The following is a 13547-nucleotide window of genomic DNA, read 5'->3' on the forward strand; positions in this document are numbered from 1 at the left end:
CACAAGTATGTTATATTTAGCATAACTACAGATGCTATTATTCATATAACAATTCCATTCTTAATTCATAGGAATATCTAATTTTGTTTTGCAACTTAAAATTATTTGCTTTAATAACATCCTTTGGCTGTAAGTTCCGCAGGTTAATTGTATGTTGTGCAGAAGAACTTTTCTGTTTTAAAAATAAAATGTTTTGTCATTTGAGGTCACTGTCTTTTATTTTTCTGTTCTGCAAAAGAGAAAAATACTGAAGAGGCAAAATACGTGCTCTGAATACAGTTTCTGAATCAAAACAAAACATTAAAATACGGGTACTTTTTGCTGGGTTTATCTATTTACATATCTTGCCTGTTGTTTGAGACAAGTACGTATATATGCACAGTATGCAGACAGATGGGGAAGAGAATGTCTGGTTATAGCTTGGTATGAAAGATAAAAACATACTTGGCCTTTTGACTCTGATGATTCTTGAAGGGTTCAGCTTTTGTCCTGTGAAGAGGCATTTGTTTACCAACATGGAAGTTGTACATCATGTGCCTAATAGCTGACAAGTCTCTAGAGATGACAGAGAGATACAGCTTTTGAAATCATAACTAGTACGGACATCAGAAAAGCCCATTAATTTAAAAGGCATTTTTTTCCATAGTTGATCTGTATAGCATGTGTTTTCAATTTTGGTTTATAAACAACAATTGTAACCAACATACTAAGGCTGAATGCAGTTCTACCCAGCAGATTCTTGCATAAATAAAAGTAACGTAGTGCATTCTGAAACAAACAAATGGTTGGTGTTAAATACAAAATTACTTCATTATAGGGATGTTTGATAGTCTTGATCAAGGATCCTGGGTTTCTCTGTTTAAAAATCGCAATCTCTGAACCACCCTACCCCCCATCTGTGTTTTTCCACAATCAGAATGAAACACCACTAATATACACACACATATATATATATATATATATATACACACACATATATATATATATATACACACACACATATATATATATATATATATATATATATATATATATATATATATATATATATATATATATATATACACACACATATATATATATATATATATAGGTATCGATTTAACACAATTTTTGTTGATCTATTTACAATTTTACAGCAATTTGGAAGCGTACCAGTGCATCAGTCTTTATAATAAAATAAATTCTAAATATCTATATATTTTGGTGTTAGATTTTGGGTTTTTTTAACCCAGAAAATCAAAGCTCCTCCTGCCACCTTCTCTCACCAGAATGCGGGCCCAGCTTAGGCTGTCCTGCCTGCTGCTTTGTAGTGCTGAGCAACCCTGATTTTTTTGGTGCCCTGAGCCTGCCCATGCTATTGCCTCCCACTCCCAAGCCACAGCCCCCTGGACCTACTGGTGTTCCTCACACCCAATCCACAGTCCCCCATCCCCTCAGGCCATGTTGGTGCCCCTTACTGCCAACCCTCAGCCCCCTGTCCCTGCCAGTGCCCCTCACCCTTGGCCCACAGCCCCTTGGCCCGCTGGTGCCCTGCACTCCTGACCCACGGTTCCCCACCGCCACTAGTGCCCCTCACTCCCAAGCCCCCCTAGTCCCACTGGAATCCCTCCAACCCTCAACCCCTGCTACTCCCAGCCCTACAAGAGGGGTCCCTCAGCTGCCCCATCCTGCTTGACCCAAAGTGCAGTGGCTCTGACTTGTACAGGTGGAGGCGGAGCAAGTCCAACCCCAGCATGGGCTGGAGGGAGGCGAAAGGGATGCCTGTGACCCCCTCCCACCCTGGACCGGGTCTCCCATGCCACACCAGGTGACCTGGCCATGGCAGCCTCTGGGCAGCATCTCCCAGCCACCCCACCCCTGCAGCCAGAGGCACTGGCCCTAGTGCTAATGGCCTGGCCACACCGTTCCCCACCACCCCTGAAGGGTCCCCAACCTCCTTCCCTGGCAGGAGGGGCAGGCACCTCCCCCCCACCCTCACTGCCATGCCACAGCCCCAGCATCCCAGCACTGGCAAGCACCTGCCCCCCTTCACACCCACACACACTCCCTCCACAGCCCCCCGAACAATCCCCAGCCCCCACCCCTCAGACTTACCTGTATCCAGCTGTGAGAGCTCTCCTACCACCCTGCCTGGCTGTATGCCAGCAATATGTATGTATGTGTGCGCACAGACACCTGTGGGGTGCCCCCTGCCTCCAGTCAACCTCCCTTAGCTTCCCTCAGCCCCAAGCAGCTCCTTGCAGATTGGAAGGCTGCCAGCCTGCAAGGGGAAACCAGTTTCCTGTGGTCTTCTCCTTTAAAGAAGAAAATCCTTGTTTCTCTCCTTTAAAGGAGGAAAATCCAAATTTTTCTGCTTTAAATTAGGGAATCCATGTTTTTCTGTGCGTTTTTGCAGCAAATGGAAAACCACTGACTTAAAGTGAGTGTGCCATTGATTCCAATCTATATAGAAGTCACTTTATTGCAGCTATGTTCTGTAAGTCCTCCATGGTAATGTGGTGTTGGCTTGGCTGAGCAGCTAAAATAGTTCAATTTGGATCTACATTAGAGGGATTTCTAAATCTTTCTCAAAGACTGAATTGGTTAAAACATTGTCCATAATTGATAATTTTTTCAAGTATGCAGTACCACAATATAAATCGATCTGAAATATGATGGCAATAGACAAATGTTAGTTTCCTTGTATACAGATTTCCATTAGGCTGGACTTAGGTTAACACCAATGTGGTAACATGTCAGCAGTTGTAGCTGCAGTATTGACTTGTTACTGTTGTACTTTATTTTTGTAGAGAAGAAAATACTACGTCTGGGTTTTGCAAGCCAGCTTGCTGCCAGTTAAAATGGCAAAGACACTGTGTTCATATAAAAACATATGCTTAATTTTTTTCTCCTGTCACAAAAGTCCCTATTTAGAGGCTTCCATTGGTGGTCATAATAATTCTGTATTATTTTAGTTCATGGGCAATAGCTGGTGCTTTAATGTTTTGCTGATTTGATAGCTGCATTGTTGACTTGTTGATACAAGCCAACATTTTATATCACATTGGGTGTTAAACTTAAGTCCTGCCTAGTGGAAGATTTTTTTCCCCCCACATTTTTCTGTTTGAAATCCATTTGATCACTGAGCCCTTAAGTGAAACAAGATAGAACTAGAGAGCTATATTTTAGAAACTCTCTGTGTACTACAGCATCACAATGAAAATGTGTTTGAAGGCTATTTCTAGATCTTTTTGAGCATTAGTGACACTCGTATGTTAAATTAAAACATTGAATTTTGACCTAGCTGCACTGCAGCCGACAAAAAGGCATGTTTGCTCAGTGCTAATATGAGCAAGGTGGTTGCAAAGAGCTTAAAACATAGAAAAGCTTGTTTTCTTGGAGACGAACTGTATGTGGAAATGTTAAATATATAATCTACACTTTTCAACATATGACAAATGCTTGTTAGGTTAAATAAGCTCTTTTACATTCTTAGCAGCTACTGCTTCATCAGTTTTATTTATTCTCTTTGATTTGTGAAAATGGCACGTTAATAAGGACAAGAGCTTGTTAATACTGTACTTCGTGTTAGAGTGATGCTATAGCTGTGACAGTCCAAGAATTATGCAAGAGGCAAGGCTTTTTTTTGGGTGATATCCAGGGATCTAGGTTTTCCGTTTGCTGTGGAAAATGTGGATTTTCTTCTTTAATGGAGAAAGATAGGGGAAACCACAGGTTTCCCATTGCGTCTTCCGCAGCTCCCTCCAGGTAAGTCTATGGGGCAGGGGAGGGGAAGGAGGGCACAGGTGACACATTGGCAATGTGGCGTGGGGGGAGCAGGGAGGCCAAGACCATGTGGCAGGGGGGGCACATACCCCCCACCCCCCCAAGATTTCTGTGTCCACCACAGAAGCCAGGCTGGACTAGCTCTAGGCAGGAGCCACCTCTGTGGCCCGGCAGGCAGGTGCACTGTCATGTCCACCAAACTGAGGTGCTACCTCCCTGCCCAGCAGCAGTGGGGGCACAACTCTGTGGCACTGCCATGCCTCACTTGGTGGCCATGGCAGCATGGTGTTCCCTCCCATGCTGGGTCCTACCTGCTGGGCTGCAGAGGTGGCTTCTGCCCAGAGCTGGTCTAACCCAGCTGCAGCCCTGTCCCCTGCTGTGGGCTCATAAATCTTGGGGGGAGGGGGGTACATGTCTTCCACCACACTGTCTGTGCCTGTCCACCCCTCCATGTATCACCTGTGCCCATACACCCCCTTCACCTCACACTCACTTTCTCACACAGTGGGGGGCAGGGGGCAGTGGATTGGGAGCAAGAGGCACCTCCAGGAGTGAGGGACTTGGCAGGGCTGGGGGGCAGGGGAGCAGGAGTGTGGGACACCAACAGGGTTTGGAGGGCTGAGGGTTGGAAGTGAGGGGCAGTGGCAAGTCTGGTGGGGCTGTGGCTTGGGAGTAAAGGACAGAAGCATGAGCAGGGGCAGGGCACCAGCATATCAGGGCTGTTCAGCATTACAGCATTGGAGGGGACAGCCACAGCTGGACCTGTGGCCTGGTGAACAAAGCGGGCTGGGGAAGCTCTGATTTTCCATAATAAAAAAAAAACCAAAGTCAAATGCGAAAATATATAGGTTTTTAGAATTTATTTTGTTGTGATGATTGAGGCACTGGTAGACTTCCACATTTGCTTTTAAATTTGTAAATGTATCAAATTATTGTGTTCAACTGATACCTTTATATATAGCGGCGTTTCATTTTAATAGTGGAAAACACAGATTTGGGGGGTTTTAAATAAGAGAATTTGGGATTTTCAAACAGAGAAAACCAGGATCCCTAGTGATATCTTTTATTGGACCCAATCCACAGCTGGGTTAATGTTAGACAACTTTTCAAATGCAAGGCATTATTCATCAGAGCTGAGAGAAGAAAGAGACACAGCAAGGATTAAAAACAGTATGTAGGGCTGTGAAATAGGTGAAAAGAAGCTTGATTAATGGGAAATCAAGACCCTTCTAAAGGAAAAGAGGGTTGCTGTCACCTGTAGTATGAAAGAATAATGTCAGGAATGAGGTAGATGGTATTAGATTCATTTACCTGCAAATCTACCAATGTCATATATGCCAGCACCTGCTGATAGTGCCCATCTGCTGTCTGTCTTCATAATAATTCTTAGATTCTTAAAAATGAAACCTGCTGCTTTATTGACATGTTTCTACGCCATCACATGGGAAAAGAGACATGTTATCATACATTTGCTCATAAGTGCTGAGCTGCTATAATTGATTTTATTTTGCAACTGTGGAAAAAAAAACACTGAAGAATGTTTTCAGGATATTAATAAAATAATTATATGAATTTTGCAAATTGATTTTTAAATGGTCCTGTTTGGGCCTCCCCTACCTTTTTGTTACCCTTTTAACTATACTGGGCATTTGACTATATTTTACCCATTACCTAGTAAGCTTATAATATAAATACTTTCAATCTCTTCCTACCTGCCCTTTCTTTTTTATGTAGGATGTGAATGAAGACCCAGGAGAGGATGTTGCACTTCTTTCAGTCAGTTTTGAGGATGCAGAAGCAACTCAGGTTTTTCCCAAGCTGTATCTGTCCCCACGTATTGAACAGTAAGTACAATAACTCTTACTGGTTATTCCCATTTTTCTCATAACTTTTAGCTTGCATTCTGATTGTTTATATAGAAAGTCTTGGATAGGCCCTAAAACCATTTTGGCTTTTAATTGACAAAAGCCACAACAGTGATTACTGTAAGTGGCTTCGATGGGGGGAAACAATTTAGCTGTTTTTTGCCAATCTCAAGTGTATGTGCCTACCACTAATAGAGCTGGGACATTATTGGCTGTACTTTTGGAGCCTGGTGATCCCTGAAAACCAAGCTACATTTTCCTGGAATGGCACATACTGGAAGAAGCATCAGGTTCAGATTAGTGGGCTGATTTCCCTCATGCTGTGGATTTTTTCTTTAAAGTTTGTGCATAGGTATGTGATTTCATAGATTTCATAGACACTAGGGCTGGAAGGGACCTCGGGAGATTGAGTCCAGCCCCCTGCCCAAAGGGCAGGAAGTCATCTGGGTTCATAGGATCCTAGCAAGATAAGCATCCAATTTATTCTTGAAGGTGTTCGATGTAGGTGCTTGAACCACCTCCGCTGGCAGACTGTTCCAGACCTTGGGGGCTCGGACAGTAAAGAAATTCTTCCTTATGTCCAGCCTGAAATGGTCTTGCAGGAGTTTGTAACCGTTCGACCTCGTCATCCCTTGGGGCGCTCTGGTGAACAAACGTTCCCCCAGATCCTGGTGGTCACCCCTGATAAACTTATAGGTGGCCATCAGATCACCCCTGAGCCTGTGCTTTTCCAGGCTAAAGAGTCCCATGGCTCTCAGCCTGTCGTTGTAAGGTCTGTTTTCCTGACCTCTGATCATGCGCGTGGCTCTCCTCTGGACTCTCTCAAGCTTCTCCACATCCTTTTTGAATTGTGGAGCCCAAAACTGGACGCAGTACTCCAGCTGCGGCCTCACCAATGCCGAGTACAAGGGGAGAATGACGTCCCGTGTGTATTAGGTTTGTAAGATATCTATATATGATTGATAAGTATTACATGAAATGAGACTGGTATTAGCAACAGAAACTGAAAGGCTGTATTTGTTAAACTCTGGTCAGGAATTTGTAGTCTTAGTAAGATGCATTTTTCCAGGAGCTTGTCAGAATATTTCATTTTAAGGTTGTTGGACAACACGGTTGGCAAACAGACTTGCTAATAAACTAACTTTTACTCCTAAAATGGAAGTGTCAGGGTAGAAAATTCTTTTGCATCCATTAGATTTCTCTTCCATTTTTGGGAGTAAGAATGTCCCAATGTTTTTTTCCCTCCCATACTGTGCTACAGTCTTTAAATGTCTGTTTCCAAGGGTTTACAGAACTGTTCCAGGCCTACAAGTGACTTTCACGTAAAGTCAAGGATTTCTGTGGATGATATCTTCTTTTATTGGACCAAATGCGTAATTGGGAGGGGCACAGGCAAGCTTTCAGGTACCTAGGAAGGGAACTGTGGTACCAAAAGCTTGTCTCTGACCCTAACAACTATACATTTGTTTCAGTAAAAGTTAACACCCACAAAAACCCTTGCTTATCACGTTTTTCCTGGATCATCATGGCTACAGCATCACCCTGACACTGCCTTTCACATGGACATGATTTGGAAGATGCCATTCTTTATATTATATGTGACAGATGAAAATTTCCCAGATAAAAAATTCCAGAGCTTTTACAAGAAAAATGCTTCAAAGAAGCGTATAATGCTGTTAAAAAGGATGAAAAGACTATTTTATGTGAAGGAGAGAGAACTGGTGGTGAGGATGATAATTTAAAATATGTTCAAAGGACAGTTTAAGAATTCACCTTTTCTGTTTTGTGCATTTTAGTTTGTTGCTTCAGAGAGGTAACTATTTTAGACTTCACAAGTAATCAGAGGTCAATTTAAGCTAACATTGATTCACTGATACTTTTGTTTTTTTCTGATCAATAATGCAATGACATTCTTTTCACCTGCTGAAAACACTTTTAGGTAGAGTAGAAGAGATGGAAAAGTACTGACTACCACAGTTTTAGAATAACTTAGGAATACTGTATAGTGTTTGAAAGCGGGCATGGCATCTTTATATTTTAACTAGAAGGTCATTGATCTGGATACGTTTGTTGACTGGATGAAAAGCCCAGATCTGATTTAGATAAAGACATAAAGTTCCCAGGTTAGGTGAACAGGTATATATTGCTGTTTTTGACTCTCCTAATCTTTTTTTTTTTTTTTTTTGTGCAACTAACATTAACTTGACAGACATTTTTGTTCTATCATTAAACATTATTTAAGGCTGTGCTGATGTCATTAGTGCCTCATTTTAAATGCAACTTGTACTCTGACAGGTTTTGTGATGTGAAAAGTTCAACTTAGGTACATGATTACAGTAACTAGTTACGTTCAATAAGATTACTGAATAAGATTTAAGGAGATGATTTTCTACATTACTTTTAAAAATAAATGATGAATTAACCTGATTTTATCTGGAATCGGTGCAACCTGATTTCATTTAATTAAATTCACACTACCAAATCTTAAGTGACATAACTTCTCTTGTTCTTGCTTATCTTTCAGTAAATTGTTGTACTGCTTTAGTGCTTCACAAGCATATTAGAAGCCTTAATTAAAGAGTGAAGATTTTTTTATTCTCTCAGATGGGAGTTTCATGTTAGTGATAATAGTAGTGTTAATACTTTTCAGACCAGATTAATGCAGATAATAGTCACTCATTAGTAGTTAATGATTTCATTATTATGATCTCAAGTATAACTGATATTATTGGCCTGCCACAAATAGCCTCTCTGGAGTGTGTAGGGAAAAATAGTGCATAAAATAAGTTAGGGATGTGGAGAAACATCCATGTGTCATGCTACTGACAGCATGGTCCTTTCTGTTGCACTTCTCCTAAGTTTTACTGCTCTTAGGAGAAGTGAACTCCTTAGCATGTCAGTAGTTTGGGGAGGATAGTAGCACTTTGCTAAATATGACTAAAAGATGTAGCAGAACATCAAAGCTCAGAGCTGGGCTTAAGGTACTGTTGGTGATTATGTATCTAGATACACTTTTATGATCCAAACATACATAAGCAGTCTTACAAGTTAGAATCTATGCAACTTAAGATCCTAAGAATTTCTATTAAGTGGCCAGCTTATTAGAGGAGATCTTACCCAAATTTGGAGACTAAGTGCTAAGAGGTGTTGGATCTTCACCACATCTGCAGATGGGAGCCTCCTCAAAGGATACCAGAGAAGTACACCTCAGAGCACTGAGCCCCTTTTTATCCCCCTACTCAAATGAAGACTAGCAACATTACTTGGTAGATGTTTCAATAGATATGGTCAGGAAGGAGATGCTCTTGAGTCAGCCTGTTTGTTGGTCAAGGTAAAACTTGCTGTGCTGAATTCTCAGTTAAGATTTGATGTTCTACAACAGGGTAGTCTTTTCAAGAAGTTTCTCTCACCTATGACTCAGTTCCTTTTACACTACTTCCCTTTGTTTCACTTACGCTAACTTGGTACAATGTAAACTTAACACAGCTAAAAGTCTACTAAAGTTATTTGAATCCAAGCTGAAAGGATTCTCTCTTAACACAAAGATCTATAGTCATCCAAGCCCCCAACTGGAAAAGGTTGCTAACTGCTGATATAATACATTTAATTTATTATACACCTTTGGCCTTCTCTTCTGTCTTAAAAAAAAGGTTTTATTTTCCCCAAATGTGGCATTTCCCCTGCAATAAGATGAGGTTGGCCAGCATTCCATTCTAGCTCATCAACAAAATTATGGTCAGATATTGTGTAACTTTGAAGGGTTTTAAACTGTTCAGTAGACCACTTGAAAGCAGAACTTAATTAATTTTCTTCAGCCCTGGGGTTGGGGGCCTGGGGTTACAGTCTTTTTCCTCCTTCCCAAGCTGTATATTGCATGGTGGGTAATGAAAAGGAGCAAGGGACTAAGTAGTACCATCCTATAACTAACAGTAGCAAGGGGAAGGAGGGTGTTTATTTCCTGGGCTCTTTCTCCTCCGTTTTCCTTTCTGTAAGAGTACTTCTTGAGAGGAGGGAAGGATTAAGAGCTCTTTCTGCCTCCTGCAGCAGCCTGACTAGCTGCTTTTTTGCATAAGGCAGGCTATTAGGGGAAAGCAGGCAATTGGCAAGGAACTCCTGAGATGTTACTAAAATATGCTCCCTTCAGCAAATCAGCTTTGTTTTAGAAATTGTATGTCTTGAGTCCATGTCCTTTTGCAATTTAGTACACAATGGAGGCATACCAAATTTGTAGCTGTGCAACTAGCAAATACTTACAGTGATGCAGGACAGTGTTTTCAAAACAACATATTTATTAATTGATAGGAATACAGTGTTCAGTAACATTAGGTTAAAATGGAAAAGAAAAGCCTAAGCATATTACCTCTCTTCCTTAACCTTTAACCTTCCCTTTGCTTGATTAGTAAGGGGGCAGTTTGTCTGTCCAGTAGTTTTCAATCAGATAAACCCTCTCCTGCTGAAAAGCAAGGCTTTTTTTTTTCAATATAAGCGCAACAGTAATGGTGAGGGGCTGGAGTACATGACTTCTAAGGAGAGACTGAGGGAATTGAGCTTATGTAGTTTGGAGAAGAGACGATTGAGGGGGGATTTAAAGCAGCCTTCAACTACCCTACCTGAAGGTTGGTCTAAAGAGAATGGAGCTAGACTGTTCTCAGTGTTGGCAGATGACAGAAGAAGGAGCAATGGTCTCAAGTTGCAGCAAGGGAAGTGTAGGTTAGATATAAGGAAAAACTTTCTCACTAGGAGGGTAGTAAAACACTAGAACAGGTTACCCAAAGAGGTTGTAGGATCTCCATCTTCGGAGATTTTTAAGACCTGGGTAACAAAGCCTTGCCTGGGATGATCTAATTGGGGCTGGTTCTGCTTTGAGCAGGGGGTTGGACTAGATGACTTCCTGAGGTCCCTTCCAACCGTAATTTCTATGATTCTGTCCAAACTGACAGGCCCTTTGTTTCTAGTTCCAGTTTTCATTCTTTTTGTTCCTCATCCCAGGATTCAGATAAGGGAGGAGTTGTTGACAGGTATTTCCCCTTCTAAATACTTAGAGAGCCTCTTGGGCCAGCTGTCATTAAAAGTTAATGATCTGTCTGGTCATTAGTTTCCAGTGCATCTCTAAGCTACCTTGGAGATGCACCCATTTTTCAATAGTGCATTCAAACAAGGCATGTCCATCTCAATCTCATGCCAGTATGTACTTTGCTTATTTCCCTCATCTCAGCTAGTGTCTTTGGAAAGAAGCTAACCCATTGAGACCAAGTATATAGCAATGAAAGAAGTGAGTGAATAAATTGGCTCACACCTAATTTTAATTTGAAAATATTATAGAAGTCTCCCAAATTCTCCACACCTAGATTTTAAGGCAAAGGGATATACAAAATGATGCTTTTTTTAATTTTATAAAGTATTTTGTTTTTCTTTTAAAGAAAAAACATGCTGACTTTCTGGTAGAGTGATATGCAGGTATTTATTAGCACACATTTGAAATGTCCTACATAACTTGTTCACTCGAGTAATGTGGCCACTTTAAACTTGTGCCAGTAAAACCTGAAGTTCCATAACACACACCTTGATGCATTTTCTGTGTGTCTACTTTAATTGTGCTTCAGCCAGAAAATCTTTATTTAGTCTGTTCTTTCTAGTTAATTTGTAAAATATCCATTGTCTTGTTATGTAGGCATCTGTATTTCATAATATATAACTAACTATTACCAGATCCAGTTTGTTAGCAATAAGTTACTCTATCAAACTAATGCACATTAAGCATAATTTTCAGTAGCTTCTTGTATTTCATGGTATAGGTCACTCCTCTTTGCAGGATGCTTAGGTCCTTTTATTTGGGGTACAGCAGTTTTCTTCATACAAATGCCATTTATCTTGTGATTGAGAGCTATCGTGTGCAGGTTTTAAATGTTTGTTGGATTGAGCTATTTTGCAGGAGAAACTGCATTGCTTTTTCTGTCTTTTCCTTCCCTATTTCACCAAAATGGAGCTCAGACAGAGTCTAGTCATCTAACTTCCAGTGTTTGAGATCCGAAACTTTTCAGCTACAGTATTTACTACCTTGTGGTGGTGGGAGGAGGGTTGTTTGTTTTTAGCAAAAGGCCTTAGGAAGCCTTGAGGATTATCTTGATGACTTGAGGCCATGACATGTTAAAGATTTCTGCGCGTTGCTACAAAAGTTCCTGCCTGTTGCTAAAGATTGTAACTGAATATAGCAAAACTGTGTAAGCCAACTGTCAAAGCAAAGCAATTTTTATACAGTAGGTTTTGAGGTGAGGTAAGCAGTAAGAGTTTTGGAAAACATTGAGAGAGGAATTTTCAACATTTGAGCAAACAGAAAAATATTGTAAAATACTGATTTCCAGTAAAATCGCAATAGAATTTCATTAATGCTGTCAAAACTGCCAACTTGGTTAATGCAGCCAACTTTTCCAAGAGGTTTTGTCACTGTTGGGCCCTGTTATGTAATGTATTTCCAAACTGTATAAAATGTATGTTACTTGCAAATCATATCAGCAACTATGGAGTCATAGAAATGTATCATATAAATATATTTGCTTTTCTTTGCACAGTTATTAAGATGCATATTTGGGGTATTTATAAGTGCACAGTAAGCAGAATAATAATTGTTTCTGCTTATGTAACTCTTCATTATAAGCTTTCAAATGCATATACAAAACTAGAAACGTATTCTCAATTCTCATTTTACAGGTAGGAAACTAGGCACCAGGGTAAGATTCAGAAAGGGACCTGAGCATGGTGATGCTGAGTGTTCTCGTATCTAAAAGCTAGAGCCAGCTGGAATTTTTAGGAGTCTAAAATAGCACATAGTCATATTGTTCAACAGCCCAAATTCTTGTAAGGTGTTTAAATTACCTTTGTTCCTCATCTTGGCCTGAAATATCCTCTCTGACTAGACTTCATCTGTTGCATATGACTCAGAGTCTAGTGGTTAAGACAGTTGTCCTAGAACTGGGAGACTTAGGCAACCTTACCCTGAGGGAGATTGAACCTGCCTCTTATACTTCCAAAGGTAGGCCTAACCACCAGTGGGCTTGGCAGAACTAACAGCATGCTTGTATTCCTCCTGTTGAATCTGAGCCCACTGGTAGAAGAGTCATGGTTCTGGAAGATCAAGCAAGAAGGAGAATGTTTCCATAAAATGCTGTTTGAGTACTCAGCTGTGGCGGGGAGAGAGAGTGGTGGGAACTTGCTCCTGCTATCTAGATTATTTCCGTCATTTAACAAATGACTGCCTAATGTAATATAAATAAACAGTCAAGGGAGCAAGCAGGCAAGAAATTAATTCTTTTGCCCTGTAAGTATGGCACTCAAATGAGAGGGGAGAGTCCTGGATTCTGGTGCATGTTCCCAATGCTGTGTATCCATTTTATCTCATGACTATTTCATGCAAAATGCGTAAATGATTTTGGCAGTTTTGAAAATGAGAAGTGCCATATTTATGTATGTACCACACACATCTTTTCACCAAAACTTAGGCATCCAGAACTGCAGTTTGTATTTTAAACAAGTATGCTAATTTCCACACTGAAATGGATGTATACTTTATTTTGAAAAACTTTTTCTTTTGGAATTTCATTTCAGAATTTCACATTTTTATTTTTTTAAAACTTTACATTATTTTACGTCAGGCCTGCAGTTTAAATGGAATAATCTGACACTTTTTCAAACGTCTGATTACACCAAAAATGCTATCACTTAGGAAAGGTGTCTTAATTGATACTAGGTAGTAGCTACCTTAAATTAATTTATAATTAAAGAAAATATTTCACCTATTGCATTAAGTCTAGATAATATGGTGATTAGTAGGGCTGTGCGAAGCTTTGGTTCCTGATTCGATTTGGTGGAGATTTGGCCCGATTCAGTGGTTGAATCTCTGAATCCAAATTGAATCAG

The 13547-nt window shown here is 40.4% G+C and overlaps 1 protein-coding gene across 7 annotated transcripts in view; it reads left to right on the forward strand.

The window, feature by feature from the left end:
* BABAM2 (BRISC and BRCA1 A complex member 2) overlaps positions 1-13547 on the forward strand; it is a 325194-nt gene that overhangs the window by 158700 nt on the left and 152947 nt on the right. For all 7 annotated transcript variants that reach the window (XM_090046987.1, XM_090047005.1, XM_090046963.1 and 4 more), the window contains one exon: positions 5503-5612. In XM_090046987.1, coding sequence (XP_089903113.1) covers positions 5503-5612 — 110 coding nt within the window. The remainder of the gene's footprint in view (positions 1-5502; positions 5613-13547) is intronic.

The sequence above is a fragment of the Crocodylus siamensis genome, chromosome 1 (assembly GCF_052110815.1).
Source record: "Crocodylus siamensis isolate JL-2025a chromosome 1, ASM5211081v1, whole genome shotgun sequence".
Classification (NCBI taxonomy): domain Eukaryota; kingdom Metazoa; phylum Chordata; order Crocodylia; family Crocodylidae; genus Crocodylus; species Crocodylus siamensis.